The sequence below is a fragment of the Phyllobates terribilis genome, unplaced genomic scaffold (assembly GCF_046119375.1).
Source record: "Phyllobates terribilis strain yellow unplaced genomic scaffold, ASM4611937v1 Scaffold_4__5_contigs__length_816908805, whole genome shotgun sequence".
Classification (NCBI taxonomy): Eukaryota; Metazoa; Chordata; class Amphibia; order Anura; family Dendrobatidae; genus Phyllobates; species Phyllobates terribilis.
In genome coordinates, this window is record NW_027362764.1 from 800521461 (window position 1) to 800540548 (window position 19088).

Sequence of the window (19088 nt, forward strand, 5' to 3'; positions counted from 1 at the left end):
ACAGGGGGGCTGCGGGAGGTTAGCGGTGTGGGGGGCGCTGGAGATACAGGGGGGCTGCGGGAGGTTAGCGGTTTGGGGGGCGCTGGAGATACAGGGGGGCTGCGGGAGGTTAGCGGTGTGGGGGGCGCTGGAGATACAGGGGGGCTGCGGGAGGTTAGCGGTGTGGGGGGCGCTGGAGATACAGGGGGGCTGCGGGAGGTTAGCGGTGTGGGGGGCGCTGGAGATACAGGGGGGCTGCGGGAGGTTAGCGGTGTGGGGGGCGCTGGAGATACAGGGGGGCTGCGGGAGGTTAGCGGTGTGGGGGGCGCTGGAGATACAGGGGGGCTGCGGGAGGTTAGCGGTGTGGGGGCGCTGGAGATACAGGGGGGCGGGGCGCTGGAGATACAGGGGGGCTGCGGGAGGTTAGCGGTGTGGGGGGCGCTGGAGATACAGGGGGGCTGCGGGAGGTTAGCGGTGTGGGGGGCGCTGGAGATACAGGGGGGCTGCGGGAGGTTAGCGGTGGTGGGGGGCGCTGGAGATACAGGGGGGCTGCGGGAGGTTAGCGGTGTGGGGGGCGCTGGAGATACAGGGGGGCTGCGGGAGGTTAGCGGTGTGGGGGCGCTGGAGATACAGGGGGGCTGCGGGAGGTTAGCGGTGTGGGGGGCGCTGGAGATACAGGGGGGCTGCGGGAGGTTAGCGGTGTGGGGGGCGCTGGAGATACAGGGGGGCTGCGGGAGGTTAGCGGTGTGGGGGCGCTGGAGATACAGGGGGGCTGCGGGAGGTTAGCGGTGTGGGGGGCGCTGGAGATACAGGGGGGCTGCGGGAGGTTAGCGGTGTGGGGGGCGCTGGAGATACAGGGGGGCTGCGGGAGGTTAGCGGTGTGGGGGGCGCTGGAGATACAGGGGGGCTGCGGGAGGTTAGCGGTGTGGGGGGCGCTGGAGATACAGGGGGGCTGCGGGAGGTTAGCGGTGTGGGGGGCGCTGGAGATACAGGGGGGCTGCGGGAGGTTAGCGGTGTGGGGGGCGCTGGAGATACAGGGGGGCTGCGGGAGGTTAGCGGTGTGGGGGGCGCTGGAGATACAGGGGGGCTGCGGGAGGTTAGCGGTGTGGGGGGCGCTGGAGATACAGGGGGGCTGCGGGAGGTTAGCGGTGTGGGGGGCGCTGGAGATACAGGGGGGCTGCGGGAGGTTAGCGGTGTGGGGGGCGCTGGAGATACAGGGGGGCTGCGGGAGGTTAGCGGTGTGGGGGGCGCTGGAGATACAGGGGGGCTGCGGGAGGTTAGCGGTGTGGGGGGCGCTGGAGATACAGGGGGGCTGCGGGAGGTTAGCGGTGTGGGGGGCGCTGGAGATACAGGGGGGCTGCGGGAGGTTAGCGGTGTGGGGGGCGCTGGAGATACAGGGGGGCTGCGGGAGGTTAGCGGTGTGGGGGCGCTGGAGATACAGGGGGGCTGCGGGAGGTTAGCGGTGTGGGGGGCGCTGGAGATACAGGGGGGCTGCGGGAGGTTAGCGGTGTGGGGGGCGCTGGAGATACAGGGGGGCTGCGGGAGGTTAGCGGTGTGGGGGGCGCTGGAGATACAGGGGGGCTGCGGGAGGTTAGCGGTGTGGGGGGCGCTGGAGATACAGGGGGGCTGCGGGAGGTTAGCGGTGTGGGGGGCGCTGGAGATACAGGGGGGCTGCGGGAGGTTAGCGGTGTGGGGGGCGCTGGAGATACAGGGGGGCTGCGGGAGGTTAGCGGTGTGGGGGGCGCTGGAGATACAGGGGGGCTGCGGGAGGTTAGCGGTGTGGGGGGCGCTGGAGATACAGGGGGGCTGCGGGAGGTTAGCGGTGTGGGGGGCGCTGGAGATACAGGGGGGCTGCGGGAGGTTAGCGGTGTGGGGGGCGCTGGAGATACAGGGGGGCTGCGGGAGGTTAGCGGTGTGGGGGGCGCTGGAGATACAGGGGGGCTGCGGGAGGTTAGCGGTGTGGGGGGCGCTGGAGATACAGGGGGGCTGCGGGAGGTTAGCGGTGTGGGGGGCGCTGGAGATACAGGGGGGCTGCGGGAGGTTAGCGGTGTGGGGGGCGCTGGAGATACAGGGGGGCTGCGGGAGGTTAGCGGTGTGGGGGGCGCTGGAGATACAGGGGGGCTGCGGGAGGTTAGCGGTGTGGGGGGCGCTGGAGATACAGGGGGGCTGCGGGAGGTTAGCGGTGTGGGGGGCGCTGGAGATACAGGGGGGCTGCGGGAGGTTAGCGGTGTGGGGGGCGCTGGAGATACAGGGGGGCTGCGGGAGGTTAGCGGTGTGGGGGGCGCTGGAGATACAGGGGGGCTGCGGGAGGTTAGCGGTGTGGGGGGCGCTGGAGATACAGGGGGGCTGCGGGAGGTTAGCGGTGTGGGGGGCGCTGGAGATACAGGGGGGCTGCGGGAGGTTAGCGGTGTGGGGGGCGCTGGAGATACAGGGGGGCTGCGGGAGGTTAGCGGTGTGGGGGGCGCTGGAGATACAGGGGGGCTGCGGGAGGTTAGCGGTGTGGGGGGCGCTGGAGATACAGGGGGGCTGCGGGAGGTTAGCGGTGTGGGGGGCGCTGGAGATACAGGGGGGCTGCGGGAGGTTAGCGGTGTGGGGGGCGCTGGAGATACAGGGGGGCTGCGGGAGGTTAGCGGTGTGGGGGGCGCTGGAGATACAGGGGGGCTGCGGGAGGTTAGCGGTGTGGGGGGCGCTGGAGATACAGGGGGGCTGCGGGAGGTTAGCGGTGTGGGGGGCGCTGGAGATACAGGGGGGCTGCGGGAGGTTAGCGGTGTGGGGGGCGCTGGAGATACAGGGGGGCTGCGGGAGGTTAGCGGTGTGGGGGGCGCTGGAGATACAGGGGGGCTGCGGGAGGTTAGCGGTGTGGGGGGCGCTGGAGATACAGGGGGGCTGCGGGAGGTTAGCGGTGTGGGGGGCGCTGGAGATACAGGGGGGCTGCGGGAGGTTAGCGGTGTGGGGGGCGCTGGAGATACAGGGGGGCTGCGGGAGGTTAGCGGTGTGGGGGGCGCTGGAGATACAGGGGGGCTGCGGGAGGTTAGCGGTGTGGGGGGCGCTGGAGATACAGGGGGGCTGCGGGAGGTTAGCGGTGTGGGGGGCGCTGGAGATACAGGGGGGCTGCGGGAGGTTAGCGGTGTGGGGGGCGCTGGAGATACAGGGGGGCTGCGGGAGGTTAGCGGTGTGGGGGGCGCTGGAGATACAGGGGGGCTGCGGGAGGTTAGCGGTGTGGGGGGCGCTGGAGATACAGGGGGGCTGCGGGAGGTTAGCGGTGTGGGGGGCGCTGGAGATACAGGGGGGCTGCGGGAGGTTAGCGGTGTGGGGGGCGCTGGAGATACAGGGGGGCTGCGGGAGGTTAGCGGTGTGGGGGGCGCTGGAGATACAGGGGGGCTGCGGGAGGTTAGCGGTGTGGGGGGCGCTGGAGATACAGGGGGGCTGCGGGAGGTTAGCGGTGTGGGGGGCGCTGGAGATACAGGGGGGCTGCGGGAGGTTAGCGGTGTGGGGGGCGCTGGAGATACAGGGGGGCTGCGGGAGGTTAGCGGTGTGGGGGGCGCTGGAGATACAGGGGGGCTGCGGGAGGTTAGCGGTGTGGGGGGCGCTGGAGATACAGGGGGGCTGCGGGAGGTTAGCGGTGTGGGGGGCGCTGGAGATACAGGGGGGCTGCGGGAGGTTAGCGGTGTGGGGGGCGCTGGAGATACAGGGGGGCTGCGGGAGGTTAGCGGTGTGGGGGGCGCTGGAGATACAGGGGGGCTGCGGGAGGTTAGCGGTGTGGGGGGCGCTGGAGATACAGGGGGGCTGCGGGAGGTTAGCGGTGTGGGGGGCGCTGGAGATACAGGGGGGCTGCGGGAGGTTAGCGGTGTGGGGGGCGCTGGAGATACAGGGGGGCTGCGGGAGGTTAGCGGTGTGGGGGGCGCTGGAGATACAGGGGGGCTGCGGGAGGTTAGCGGTGTGGGGGGCGCTGGAGATACAGGGGGGCTGCGGGAGGTTAGCGGTGTGGGGGGCGCTGGAGATACAGGGGGGCTGCGGGAGGTTAGCGGTGTGGGGGGCGCTGGAGATACAGGGGGGCTGCGGGAGGTTAGCGGTGTGGGGGGCGCTGGAGATACAGGGGGGCTGCGGGAGGTTAGCGGTGTGGGGGGCGCTGGAGATACAGGGGGGCTGCGGGAGGTTAGCGGTGTGGGGGGCGCTGGAGATACAGGGGGGCTGCGGGAGGTTAGCGGTGTGGGGGGCGCTGGAGATACAGGGGGGCTGCGGGAGGTTAGCGGTGTGGGGGGCGCTGGAGATACAGGGGGGCTGCGGGAGGTTAGCGGTGTGGGGGGCGCTGGAGATACAGGGGGGCTGCGGGAGGTTAGCGGTGTGGGGGGCGCTGGAGATACAGGGGGGCTGCGGGAGGTTAGCGGTGTGGGGGGCGCTGGAGATACAGGGGGGCTGCGGGAGGTTAGCGGTGTGGGGGGCGCTGGAGATACAGGGGGGCTGCGGGAGGTTAGCGGTGTGGGGGGCGCTGGAGATACAGGGGGGCTGCGGGAGGTTAGCGGTGTGGGGGGCGCTGGAGATACAGGGGGGGTGTGGGGGGCGCTGGAGATACAGGGGGGCTGCGGGAGGTTAGCGGTGTGGGGGGCGCTGGAGATACAGGGGGGCTGCGGGAGGTTAGCGGTGTGGGGGGCGCTGGAGATACAGGGGGGCTGCGGGAGGTTAGCGGTGTGGGGGGCGCTGGAGATACAGGGGGGCTGCGGGAGGTTAGCGGTGTGGGGGGCGCTGGAGATACAGGGGGGCTGCGGGAGGTTAGCGGTGTGGGGGGGCGCTGGAGATACAGGGGGGCTGCGGGAGGTTAGCGGTGTGGGGGGCGCTGGAGATACAGGGGGGCTGCGGGAGGTTAGCGGTGTGGGGGGCGCTGGAGATACAGGGGGGCTGCGGGAGGTTAGCGGTGTGGGGGGCGCTGGAGATACAGGGGGGCTGCGGGAGGTTAGCGGTGTGGGGGGCGCTGGAGATACAGGGGGGCTGCGGGAGGTTAGCGGTGTGGGGGGCGCTGGAGATACAGGGGGGCTGCGGGAGGTTAGCGGTGTGGGGGGCGCTGGAGATACAGGGGGGCTGCGGGAGGTTAGCGGTGTGGGGGGCGCTGGAGATACAGGGGGGCTGCGGGAGGTTAGCGGTGTGGGGGGCGCTGGAGATACAGGGGGGCTGCGGGAGGTTAGCGGTGTGGGGGGCGCTGGAGATACAGGGGGGCTGCGGGAGGTTAGCGGTGTGGGGGGCGCTGGAGATACAGGGGGGGGGGTTGGGTGTGGGGGGCGCTGGAGATACAGGGGGGCTGCGGGAGGTTAGCGGTGTGGGGGGGCGCTGGAGATACAGGGGGGCTGCGGGAGGTTAGCGGTGTGGGGGGGCGCTGGAGATACAGGGGGGCTGCGGGAGGTTAGCGGTGTGGGGGGCGCTGGAGATACAGGGGGGCTGCGGGAGGTTAGCGGTGTGGGGGGCGCTGGAGATACAGGGGGGCTGCGGGAGGTTAGCGGTGTGGGGGGCGCTGGAGATACAGGGGGGCTGCGGGAGGTTAGCGGTGTGGGGGGCGCTGGAGATACAGGGGGGCTGCGGGAGGTTAGCGGTGTGGGGGGCGCTGGAGATACAGGGGGGCTGCGGGAGGTTAGCGGTGTGGGGGGCGCTGGAGATACAGGGGGGGTGTGGGGGGCGCTGGAGATACAGGGGGGCTGCGGGAGGTTAGCGGTGTGGGGGGCGCTGGAGATACAGGGGGGGGAGGTGTGGGGGGCGCTGGAGATACAGGGGGGCTGCGGGAGGTTAGCGGTGTGGGGGGGCGCTGGAGATACAGGGGGGCTGCGGGAGGTTAGCGGTGTGGGGGGCGCTGGAGATACAGGGGGGCTGCGGGAGGTTAGCGGTGTGGGGGGCGCTGGAGATACAGGGGGGCTGCGGGAGGTTAGCGGTGTGGGGGGCGCTGGAGATACAGGGGGGCTGCGGGAGGTTAGCGGTGTGGGGGGCGCTGGAGATACAGGGGGGCTGCGGGAGGTTAGCGGTGTGGGGGGCGCTGGAGATACAGGGGGGCTGCGGGAGGTTAGCGGTGTGGGGGGCGCTGGAGATACAGGGGGGCTGCGGGAGGTTAGCGGTGTGGGGGGCGCTGGAGATACAGGGGGGCTGCGGGAGGTTAGCGGTGTGGGGGGCGCTGGAGATACAGGGGGGCTGCGGGAGGTTAGCGGTGTGGGGGGCGCTGGAGATACAGGGGGGCTGCGGGAGGTTAGCGGTGTGGGGGGCGCTGGAGATACAGGGGGGCTGCGGGAGGTTAGCGGTGTGGGGGGCGCTGGAGATACAGGGGGGGTGTGGGGGGCGCTGGAGATACAGGGGGGCTGCGGGAGGTTAGCGGTGTGGGGGGCGCTGGAGATACAGGGGGGGTGTGGGGGGCGCTGGAGATACAGGGGGGCTGCGGGAGGTTAGCGGTGTGGGGGGCGCTGGAGATACAGGGGGGGGGGCGCTGGAGATACAGGGGGGCTGCGGGAGGTTAGCGGTGTGGGGGGCGCTGGAGATACAGGGGGGCTGCGGGAGGTTAGCGGTGTGGGGGGCGCTGGAGATACAGGGGGGGTGTGGGGGGCGCTGGAGATACAGGGGGGCTGCGGGAGGTTAGCGGTGTGGGGGGCGCTGGAGATACAGGGGGGCTGCGGGAGGTTAGCGGTGTGGGGGGCGCTGGAGATACAGGGGGGCTGCGGGAGGTTAGCGGTGTGGGGGCGCTGGAGATACAGGGGGGCTGCGGGAGGTTAGCGGTGTGGGGGGCGCTGGAGATACAGGGGGGCTGCGGGAGGTTAGCGGTGTGGGGGGCGCTGGAGATACAGGGGGGGTGTGGGGGGCGCTGGAGATATAGGGGGGCTGCGGGAGGTTAGCGGTGTGGGGGGCGCTGGAGATACAGGGGGGCTGCGGGAGGTTAGCGGTGTGGGGGGCGCTGGAGATACAGGGGGGCTGCGGGAGGTTAGCGGTGTGGGGGGCGCTGGAGATACAGGGGGGGTGTGGGGGGCGCTGGAGATACAGGGGGGCTGCGAGAGGTTAGCGGTGTGGGGGGCGCTGGAGATACAGGGGGGGTGTGGGGGGCGCTGGAGATACAGGGGGGCTGCGGGAGGTTAGCGGTGTGGGGGGCGCTGGAGATACAGGGGGGCTGCGGGAGGTTAGCGGTGTGGGGGGCGCTGGAGATACAGGGGGGCTGCGGGAGGTTAGCGGTGTGGGGGGCGCTGGAGATACAGGGGGGCTGCGGGAGGTTAGCGGTGTGGGGGGCGCTGGAGATACAGGGGGGCTGCGGGAGGTTAGCGGTGTGGGGGTCGCTGGAGATACAGGGGGGGTGTGGGGGGCGCTGGAGATACAGGGGGGCTGCGGGAGGTTAGCGGTGTGGGGGGCGCTGGAGATACAGGGGGGCTGCGGGAGGTTAGCGGTGTGGGGGGCGCTGGAGATACAGGGGGGGTGTGGGGGGCGCTGGAGATACAGGGGGGCTGCGGGAGGTTAGCGGTGTGGGGGGGCGCTGGAGATACAGGGGGGCTGCGGGAGGTTAGCGGTGTGGGGGGGCGCTGGAGATACAGGGGGGCTGCGGGAGGTTAGCGGTGTGGGGGGGCGCTGGAGATACAGGGGGGCTGCGGGAGGTTAGCGGTGTGGGGGGGCGCTGGAGATACAGGGGGGCTGCGGGAGGTTAGCGGTGTGGGGGGCGCTGGAGTTACAGGGGGGCTGCGGGAGGTTAGCGGTGTGGGGGGCGCTGGAGATACAGGGGGGCTGCGGGAGGTTAGCGGTGTGGGGGGCGCTGGAAATACAGGGGGGCTGCGGGAGGTTAGCGGTGTGGGGGGCGCTGGAGATACAGGGGGGCTGCGGGAGGTTAGCGGTGTGGGGGGCGCTGGAGATACAGGGGGGCTGCGGGAGGTTAGCGGTGTGGGGGGCGCTGGAGATACAGGGGGGCTGCGGGAGGTTAGCGGTGTGGGGGGCGCTGGAGATACAGGGGGGCTGCGGGAGGTTAGCGGTGTGGGGGGTGCTGGAGATACAGGGGGGCTGCGGGAGGTTAGCGGTGTGGGGGGCGCTGGAGATACAGGGGGGGTGTGGGGGGCGCTGGAGATACAGGGGGGCTGCGGGAGGTTAGCGGTGTGGGGGGGCGCTGGAGATACAGGGGGGCTGCGGGAGGTTAGCGGTGTGGGGGGGCGCTGGAGATACAGGGGGGCTGCGGGAGGTTAGCGGTGTGGGGGGCGCTGGAGATACAGGGGGGCTGCGGGAGGTTAGCGGTGTGGGGGGCGCTGGAGATACAGGGGGGCTGCGGGAGGTTAGCGGTGTGGGGGGCGCTGGAGATACAGGGGGGCTGCGGGAGGTTAGCGGTGTGGGGGGCGCTGGAGATACAGGGGGGCTGCGGGAGGTTAGCGGTGTGGGGGGCGCTGGAGATACAGGGGGGCTGCGGGAGGTTAGCGGTGTGGGGGGCGCTGGAGATACAGGGGGGGTGTGGGGGGCGCTGGAGATACAGGGGGGCTGCGGGAGGTTAGCGGTGTGGGGGGGCGCTGGAGATACAGGGGGGCTGCGGGAGGTTAGCGGTGTGGGTGCGCTGGAGATACAGGGGGGCTGCGGGAGGTTAGCGGTGTGGGGGGCGCTGGAGATACAGGGGGCTGCGGGAGGTTAGCGGTGTGGCGGGCGCTGGAGATACAGGGGGGCTGCGGGAGGTTAGCGGTGGGGGGCGCGCTGGAGATACAGGGGGGCTGCGGGAGGTTAGCGGTGTGGGGGGGCGCTGGAGATACAGGGGGGCTGCGGGAGGTTAGCGGTGTGGGGGGGCGCTGGAGATACAGGGGGGCTGCGGGAGGTTAGCGGTGTGGGGGGGCGCTGGAGATACAGGGGGGCTGCGGGAGGTTAGCGGTGTGGGGGGGCGCTGGAGATACAGGGGGGCTGCGGGAGGTTAGCGGTGTGGGGGGGCGCTGGAGATACAGGGGGGCTGCGGGAGGTTAGCGGTGTGGGGGGGCGCTGGAGATACAGGGGGGCTGCGGGAGGTTAGCGGTGTGGGGGGGCGCTGGAGATACAGGGGGGCTGCAGGAGGTTAGCGGTGTGGGGGGGCGCTGGAGATACAGGGGGGCTGCGGGAGGTTAGCGGTGTGGGGGGGCGCTGGAGATACAGGGGGGCTGCGGGAGGTTAGCGGTGTGGGGGGGCGCTGGAGATACAGGGGGGCTGCGGGAGGTTAGCGGTGTGGGGGGGCACTGGAGATACAGGGGGGCTGCGGGAGGTTAGCGGTGTGGGGGGGCGCTGGAGATACAGGGGGGCTGCGGGAGGTTAGCGGTGTGGGGGGGCGCTGGAGATACAGGGGGGCTGCGGGAGGTTAGCGGTGTGGGGGGGCGCTGGAGATACAGGGGGGCTGCGGGAGGTTAGCGGTGTGGGGGGGCGCTGGAGATACAGGGGGGCTGCGGGAGGTTAGCGGTGTGGGGGGGCGCTGGAGATACAGGGGGGCTGCGGGAGGTTAGCGGTGTGGGGGGGCGCTGGAGATACAGGGGGGCTGCGGGAGGTTAGCGGTGTGGGGGGGCGCTGGAGATACAGGGGGGCTGCGGGAGGTTAGCGGTGTGGGGGGGCGCTGGAGATACAGGGGGGCTGCGGGAGGTTAGCGGTGTGGGGGGGCGCTGGAGATTCATGGTATCTCCCCCAATGTACAGCTCCCTTATGCACCTTTTCAAAGTCAGCGTTATAGTGCCCTCCACAATTCCCTCATAACACAGTATAATGACCCCCACAGTATACTACAAACTGCATGGAGACCCTCACGTCAGCTCTGGGTTGTTAGTGGTGTAAAGGATTCTGGGTAATGACGCTATCATTGTGTGTGTCAGGTTCCTATAAGGTGTCAGGACGTCACCGTCTTTCTCCGTGGAGGAGTGGGAGTATCTAGAAGGACACAAGGATCTGTACGAGGACGTCATGATGGAAGACGACCAGCCCCGCACATCACAGGGTAAGAGGAGACTTGTAAGCAGTGAACGTACTATAAGCCGCCTGCATTGTGGAGTTACAGCTTTCACTTGTTTTCCACAATGTATCAGTCCATGTTCCTGGATGAGGTGGAGGAATCGGTACCATAAAGATGTAGAAAACCTTCATCAGGTGGTTTATTACCATCTATTACCCCCGGCTGCCAATAAGCCGACTATAAGGGAGTGACTGCGTTATCAGGTCATAGAATGGTTGATTGATCTGCTCACCCATTAAATATGTCAGTGCAGATCACGTTATCGCAAAACCAAGTAATGGAGGATTATTGGCCCCCTGATATATAACGCTGACAGCACCGTACCGAAAGACTATCCACCCCAAGAAAGAGTAAACCTACGGAAATAAAAGGGTGGTGCCTCTCCGTACACCTCAGTGTGGTTTCCTGTTCCTGGATGAGGAGACCTATGACCCTGGGGAGATTTATCCAGGATTGACAGAAGGTATTTCACAGGAGCAGCCAGCATAGATCCTAGTGGCCGGAGGTGCCGTTCCATAGGCTCCAATCTGCTATCCTCCCTGACTTCTTCAGCCGTTCCAGAGACGTTGCCAGCTCCCGATGGGCCGCTTTGGGGATCGGAAGTCGGGGCGGATGTGGCTTAACGCACTGGACACTGCGCCTGTAACCACCTAATGGATGATGCCTGTGGCGCTACTACGCATACCTGAAGTTAAAGGCCACTTCTGGGTTCATAGGTTGAGACCGCTCCCTATACATACTCTGCAATGACGCATGCGCACAATTGACCGTCCGCTTCCGAGTTGGGGTGGGGTCAGAATCTGGAACATCTGCACCCACACTCCCACTGGAAATAGAGAAGGAGGCCGAGACCTGCTGTCTTCAGCAGTGGATGTGCAAGCTGCTGTCTTCAGCAGTGGATGTGCAAGCTACTGCGGTGTTGCTGCAGCGTGGACGATCCTGTGATGCCCAGCGGTGGAGAAAATGGCCCAAAACCTCCTCTCAGTGCGGTAGTTTCCAATGCATAGGATGGGGCGAGTACCCTTTTTTTAATGGTATCCTGCTGATTGCTTGGCCTATCCCAAAGACCAAGAACAGAGAATGTGCCTTGTGCCTAGAATTTACCTAAAGCTTAAAATAAAAGGCCTGGTCATTCCTGCACAGAGAAAATGGTGGTTAAGAAATTAGATGTTAAGAAAGAATTGCGAGAGATCAGAGCTCCTTCCTCCTCTTCAAGTAGACATCATCTTCCTTCAGATTTTACAGTGTCTCACAAATTCGAGTACAGCTCTCACATTTGTGTAAATGTTTTAGGTCTGTTAATGGCCGTCAGCGTACAGCTTGTAGAACAGTGTAAACTTGGTGGCCTCTAAAAATATATCACAGCCATTAATGTCTAATCCACTGACAACAAAAGTGAGTACACCCCTAAATGAAAATGGCCAAATTTTGCACAAAGTGTGAATATTTTGTGTGGCCATCATTATTTTCTGCCTTACCTCTCTTGGTCATGGAGGTCACTGGAGTCATGGAGCCAGTGGATGTTGGAGACCTTGCGCTCCTTCACCTTCTGGTGGCTTCACAGATGCTCAATAGGGTTCAGGTCTGGAGACCTGCTCGGCCAGTCCAGCACCTTTACCCTCAGTTTCTTTAGCAAGGCAGTGGTGGTCATGGAGGTGTTTGGTGTCTTTTGTTGGATTACTGCCCTGAGGCCCAGTTTCTGAAGGAAAGGGGAACATGCTCTGCTTCAGTATGTCACAGAACATGTTGGCATCATAGTTCCCTCAATGAACTGCAGCTTCCACAGCTGGCAGCAGTCATGGAGCCCCACACTAAAACACTCCCACCACCATGCTTGACTGTAGGCAGGACAAACTTCTCTTTGTGCTTTTCACCTGGTGGCCATCACACACGCTTGACACCATGTGAACCAAATAAGTATATCTTGGTCTCATCAGTCCACAGGACATGCTTCTAGTAATCCATGTGCTTGGTTTACTTACCTTCAGCAAAGTGTTTGTGGCTTTCTTGGGCATCCTCTTTAGAAGAGACTTCCTTCTGGGATGACAGCCATGCAGAGCAATGTGATGTAGTTGTCTGCTTATGGTCTGAGCGCTGACCGGCTTATCCTCAGAGAGTTCTTTGTTATGAGGCACCATGTTGAACTCTAGTGATCAGTATGAGAGTATGTGAGAGCGATAACACCAAATGTTACACCCCTGCTCCCCATTCACACCTGAGACCTTGTAACACTATAAACAGTCACATGACACCAGGGAGGGAAAAGGGCTAATTGGGCACAATTTGTCCATTTTCACTTAGGAGTGTACTCACTTTTGTTGCCAGTGGTTTATACATTAATGGCTGTGTGTTATTTAGAGGGCACCACATTGACACTGTTATACAAGCTGTACACTGTATCAAGGTGTCTGATCTTAAGTGTTGTCTCATGAAAGAGATTTACAAACATTTCAGGGGTGTACTCACTTTTGTGAGATACTGTAGCTCTGAAGCTGTGAGGAAGAAATAAAGGAACATGGGGAGTTAGTGGACACTGATTGTTCAGAACCATCCTCGTCTGAGGGTAAATATGGTCGGCCATGCTTTCCAGTAGAAGATACAGGACAATTACTTAAAGTTGTTAGATCTATTGTGGGAGTGGGATTCCCTAAAGAACTTGTGTCTGTTCAGTAGCCTGGAAGAACGCAAACATTGTGTGTTCCCAGTCCATAAAAACCTACGTTCCCTTATGTGGAAAGATTAGGGGGAAAAAAAAACAGCGTTAAGAAGGTGTCAGTTCCTAACACCCGTAAGAGAAAATACTCATTTGATGAGGATATTTTTCAAGTTTGGGAGAAATCCTCAAATTGATGATGCTAAAATTTCCAGAAACGTAGCTCTTCCCTTGGATTTAGGTTCTCTATGTTCCTTAGGGGGAGCATGGGAAGCCGCAGCCTATTCCTTGTAAACCTAGTATAGCGGCCACTTGTACAGCTCGGTCTATAGTTAAATGGCTTCTGGAGCTGGGTTCACAAATAAGAAATAAGTGTCCAATGGATCAAGTTTTAGGGGCTTTGCCTACCACTCAAAAGGGGGCTGATTTCCTGGCGGATGTTTCAGCGGACAGTATTAGATTTTCCGCCTGGTCAGTGGGTTTCCAGTTTACAATGAAGTTGCGCACTATTCCTTGTCAGGGTCACTTATTTATTTGGCTCTGTCATAGATGAAATCCTAGAGAAAGTGGCTGACAAGAAAAAGAATTCCCCGTCCTTCCCCTTCTTTCTCAGATATAAGAGATCCTTTCGGGGTTTGAGAAGTAGAGGAAAAAGAAGTCGAGAAAGGACATTGGAAGGGGCGGACATTCCTGAGGGAGAGATAGTGGGTTCTTAATCAATAAACTGATCCCCCTCCCAACAAAGGAAGACTCAAACAGCCATGACATCCAGCTTTGGGTGGGGTGGCTTGGTTAAAACCTTTTTTTTTTTTACCATCAGCGGGCCTTATTGCCTGCCACCCGGTGGGTAGCGAATACTCTTACCCGGGGCCTCAAGCTATTTTTTTCCTTCACCCTTCCTTGAAGAATAATAGAGATTCGGGTAAGGATAAAAAAACAAAACAAAGGGCAGAACTAGAGGTTCTGGAACTATTAGAAAAACAGATATTTGTCGGGGTACCTGAGTCAGATATCTGGAAGGTGTTTACAGCAACCTGTTTTTAGTGTAAAAAGTAAAAAACAGATGGTTCCCACAGAACTATTATCAATTTTAAAGCTCTTAACCTAAAACCAAAAAAAAACTCAAAATGGAGACTCTGAGATCTACCGTAAAACATGTATACCCATTTTGCTTTGTGGCAGTAATAGACCTGGAGAATGCATATTGCCCCGTCCTGAATCATCAGAAATATTCCAGAGCGGCGATAAAGATCAAGAGGAACCTTCTTAATGTACAGAACCAATGCCAAACTTTCTGCGTTTCTTTAGGTACCAGAATTTTTACCAAAATAGTGGCAGAGATGACGTCTGATATAAGGAAAAAGGAAGTTTTAATAGTACCTTATTTAGACTATTTCATAGAAATAGGAAACTTAGAATACTTTACAAGGGCAGTCGAGCAGGTCACATCTGTCTTAGCAGATTTAAGATGAATAGTAAAAAAAAAAAAAAGACAAATCAAAAATACAGCCACTACAGGTTCAGATTTTTCTTGGGTCCTATCTGGATTTAGTTCGCCAACTGTGTTTTCTTCCACCAAAGAAAATTCCAAAAATAAAAGAACTGATGGCAGGAAGAAAGGCCATACAAGTGGCTTTAAGATGGATTATGGGGGAAAAACGTAATCATGTCCGACAACAGTGGCCTACATAAATCATCAAGGGGGGGAGGGGCGACTAAAAGAGGTCTATTAATGCCCGAAGTTGGGGAAATCTTCCGTTTGACAGCAGAAAAACTCTTATCCCTGTCGGGCCGGCACTTAAAGGGGTCAGAAAACATTATAGCCGATTTAAGTCGTTCACTCAATCAGGGAGAATGGACTTTAAATCAGAAGGTTTTCAGATCTGAGCCTCATGGGGTCTTCCAGAAATAGACTTATTTGCTACCAGAGAAAATCGGCAGGTGGAAAAATTAATTTCCTTTTTTAAATCCAGAGGAATTTCCTAGTGGGGTGGATGCCTTTCTACAAAAGTGGGATTTTCACCTGGCCTTATGCCTTTCCACCCTTCCCTCTGATCCCAATGTTGTTAAAGAAACTACACGAGGAGGGGTCCAGAGTTATATTAATTGCTCCCTTTTGGCCCCGAAGGGCATAGTTTACTTGGTTGAGAATCATGTCAATCTCTGACACCTGTATACTGCCTGATGGGCCCAATCTTCTGTCCCAGGGTCCAGTTGTAGGCTGTGAACCGGAGGGTGGACACCTGACTGCTTGGAACTTTAAAAGGGGGCTATTATCAGTCAGGATTTTTTCATGGAACTTAGTTTCCACTCTCCTTTTAAGTAGGAAAAATGTTACTACCACCCCCCCACCCCCTCTTAAATACACTAAAGTCTGGAACAAGTTTTTTTTTTTTTTTTTAGTTTTCCGGGCGACATCGGTCTACCTAACAAGTTCCCATTATGGAAGTATTAGTTACTTCTGAAGGGCCTTGAAAGAGACCTCTCCACTAGTACACTAAAGGATCAGGTCTCTGCGCTGGGGGCATTACTCGAGCTGACCGCCCATGGGTGCATAAATTCTTCTAGGCCAGTAAGTGGTCCTAAAGTAGCTCCCTGGAACCTAAATTTTAATTTTGAATGCCCTTTCAAAAATCCCATTTGAGCTGATATCATCTTTGTCCTCACTCTAAAAACAATCCTCTTGGTAGCTCTAATCGCGCCTAGATGGGTGAGTGAGTTGCAAGCTATTTAAATTAATCCACCTTTCACAACTAATCCTAGAAGATAGTGATATTAAACCCTGACCCCACTTTTCTTCCAAAAATAGTCTCCAGGTTTCATAGAGCTCAGGAAAAAAATCCTCCCTTCCTTTTGGAGCCCAAATCCCACGGGGAGCTAGTCTTTCATTCCCTAGATGTCAGAAGATGTCTCCTTAGATATCTTGAAGTAACGAGTTCCTGTTGGAAGTCTTCTGCCAGATCTATTTTGTTCCAGGGCTCAAACAGGAGTAAGAGAGCCACTAAATCCACTATTTCTAGATGGGTAAAGATGGCCATAACCTTGGCCTACTCTGCCTCGGATTGGGATTCCCCACAGGATGTTAAGGCTCATTCTACAAGAGCCACAGCTGGTTTCTTGGCGGAAAGAGCTAATGCTTCCATTTGCCAAATCTGCAAGGTGGCCGTCTGGATGTCCCCCTCCACCTTTTTTAGGCACTACAGGTTGGATGTGGGGTACTCTGATCACTCCTTTGGAAGAAAGGTTCTTTCAGCGGTGGTTCCTCCCTAAGGATTTCTTCTAATTTAGTCTCCCCTTGATACAGTTCCATCAGGGTGAAGGGAAAAGATAATTACTTGCCAGTAATTGGATTTTCCCGAACCATGACAGCACCATGCTAATTACCTTCCTTATGTTTCTGATGGTGGAATACTTGCCTTCTTTCTCAGTGGATGCAGTAAATAAAATAAAAAATAAATATTTTTTTGAGCAGTGTATATATAAAGGGAACACTGAAATCCCCCCTCCTAGATATGAATAAATGAAATCTTATCATTGAATACTTTGTTCTGTAGAAAGCTGAATGTGCTGACAACAAAATCACACAAAAATCATCAATGGAAATCACATTTATTAACCAATGGAGGCCTGGATGTGGAGTCACCCCCAAAATTACAGTGGAAAAACACACTACAGGCCGATCCAACTGTGATGTAATGTCCTTAACACAAGTCACAATGAGGCTGAGTATTGTGTGTGGCCTCCACGTGCCTCTATGACCTCCCTACAACGCCTGGGCATGCTCCTGATGAGCCTCAGTATTGTGTGTGGCCTCCACGTGCCTGTATGACCTCCCTACAACGCCTGGGCATGCTCCTGATGAGGCTGAGTACTGTGTGTGGCCTCCACGTGCCTGTATGACCTCCCTACAACGCCTGGGCATGCTCCTGAAGAGGCTGAGCATTTTGTGTGGTCTCCACGTGCCTGTATGACCTCCCTACAACGCCCGGGCATGCTCCTGATGAGGCAGAGTATTGTGTGTGGCCTCCACGTGCCTGTATGACCTCCCTACAACGCCCGGGCATGCTCCTGATGAGGCTGAGTATTGTGTGTGGCCTCCACGTGCCTGTATGACCTCCCTACAACGCCTGGGCATGCTCCTGATGAGGCTCAGTATTGTGTGTGGCCTCCACGTGCCTGTATGACCTCCCTACAACGCCTGGGCATGCTCCTGATGAGGCTCAGTATTGTGTGTGGCCTCCACGTGCCTGTATGACCTCCCTACAACGCCTGGGCATGCTCCTGATGAGGCTCAGTATTGTGTGTGGCCTCCACGTGCCTGTATGACCTCCCTACAACGCCTGGGCATGCTCCTGATGAGGCTCAGTATTGTGTGTGGCCTCCACTTGCCTGTATGACCTCCCTACAACGCCTGGGCATGCTCCTGATGAGGCTGAGTATTGTGTGTGGCCTCCACGTGCCTGTATGACCTCCCTACAACGCCTGGGCATGCTCCTCATGAGGTTGTGTGTGGCCTCCACGTGCCTGTATGACCTCCCTACAACGCCTGGGCATGCTCCTGATGAGGCTCAGTATTGTGTGTGGCCTCCACGTGCCTGTATGACCTCTCTACAGAGCCTGGGCATGCTCCTGATGAGGCTGAGTATTGTGTGTGGCCTCCACGTGCCTGTATGACCTCTCTACAACGCCTGGGCATGCTCCTGATGAGGTTGCGGATGGTCTCCTGTGGGATCTCCTCCTAGACCTGGACTAAAGCATCAGCCAACTCCTGGACAGTCTGTGGTGCAACGTGACGTTGGTGGATGGAGCGAGACGTGATGTTCCGGATGTGCTCAATCGGATTCAGGTCTGGGGAACGGGCGGGCCAGTCCATAGCTTCAATGCCTTCATCTTGCAGGAACTGCTGACACACTCCAGCCACATGAGGTCTGGCATTGTCCTGCATTAGGAGGAACCCAGGGCCAACCGCACCAGCATATGGTCTCACAAGGGATCTGAGGATCTCATCTCAATACCTATTGGCAGTCAGGCTACCTCTGGCGAGCACATGGAGGGCTGTGCGGCCCTCCAAAGAAATGCCACCCCACACCATTACTGACCCACTGCCAAACCAGTCATACTGAAGGATGTTGCAGGCAGCAGATCGCTCTCCACGGCGTCTCCAGGCTCTGTCACGTCTGTCACATGTGCTCAGTGTGAACCTGCTTTCATCTGTGAAGAGCACAGGGCGCCAGTGGCCACTTTGCCAATCCTGGTGTTCTGTTGCAAATGCCAAGCGTCCTGCACGGTGTTGGGCTGTGAGCACAACCCCTATCTGTGGACGTCGGGCCCTATACCACCCTCATGGAGTCGGTTTCTAACTCGCCTGCATAACCACTCCTTTATTGAGGGTGTCTTGATAATTGCCAATAATTTCCATCTATTGTCTATTCCATTTGCACATCAGCATGTGAGATTGATTGTCAATCAGTGTTGCTTCCTAAGTGGACAGTTTGATTTCACAGAAGTTTGACTCACTTGGAGTTATATTCTGTTGTTTAAGTGTTCCCTTTATTTTTTTGAGCAGTGTATATATACACTACCGTTCAAAAGTTTGGGGTCATTTAGAAATTTCATTATTTTTGAAAGAAAAACACATTTTTTTTCAATGAAGATAGCATTAAATGAATCAGAAGTACACTCTATACATTGTTAATGTGGTAAATGACTATTCTAGCTGCAAATGTCTTGTTTTATTGCAATATCTACATGGGTGTATAGAGGCCCATCTCCAACAACCACCACTCCATTGTTTTAATGGTACATTGTGTTTGCTAACTGTGTACGAAGGATAATGGATGTTTAGAAAACCCTTGCACAAGTATGTTAGCCCAGCTGAAAATGGTTTGGCTGATTTGAGAAGCTATAAAATTTACCTTCCTTTGAGCTAGTTGAGAATCTGGAGCATTACATTTGTTCTATGAAACTCTCAAAATGGCCAGAAAAAGAGAACTTTCATGTGAAACTCGACAGTCTATTCTTGTTCTTAGAAATGAAGGCTATTCCATGCGAGAAATTGCCAAGAAACTGAAGATTTCCTACAATGGTGTGTACTACTCCCTTCGGAGGAGAGCACAAACAGGCTCTAACCGGAGAGGAAAGAGAAGTGGGCGCCCCGCTGCCCAACTGAGCAACAAGACAAGGACATTAGAGTCTATAGTGTGAGAAATCCACGCCTCACAGCTCCTCAACTGGCAGCTTCATTAAATAGTACACGCAAAACGCCAGTGTCAACGTCTACAGTGAAGAGGCGACTCCGGGATGCTGGCCTTCAGGGCAAAGTGGCAAAGAAAAAGCCATGTCTGAGACTGGCTAATAAAAGGAAAAGATTAATATGGGCAAAAGAACACAGACATTGGACAGAGGAAGATTGGAAAAAAGTTTTATGGACAGGCGAATCAAAGTTTGAGGTGTTTGGATCACACAGAAGAACATTTGTGAGACGCAGAACAGCTGAAAAGATGCTGGAAGAGTGCCTGA

General features: G+C 58.6%; 1 protein-coding gene across 1 annotated transcript in view; it reads left to right on the plus strand.

The window, feature by feature from the left end:
* The first annotated feature begins 9755 nt into the window (after positions 1-9755).
* The window catches only part of LOC141266104 (uncharacterized), a 113791-nt gene continuing 104458 nt past the window's right edge, over positions 9756-19088 (plus strand). Inside the window, exon 1 of the mRNA XM_073680039.1 lies at positions 9756-9901. Coding sequence (XP_073536140.1) covers positions 9868-9901 — 34 coding nt within the window. The 5' untranslated portion in view covers positions 9756-9867. The remainder of the gene's footprint in view (positions 9902-19088) is intronic.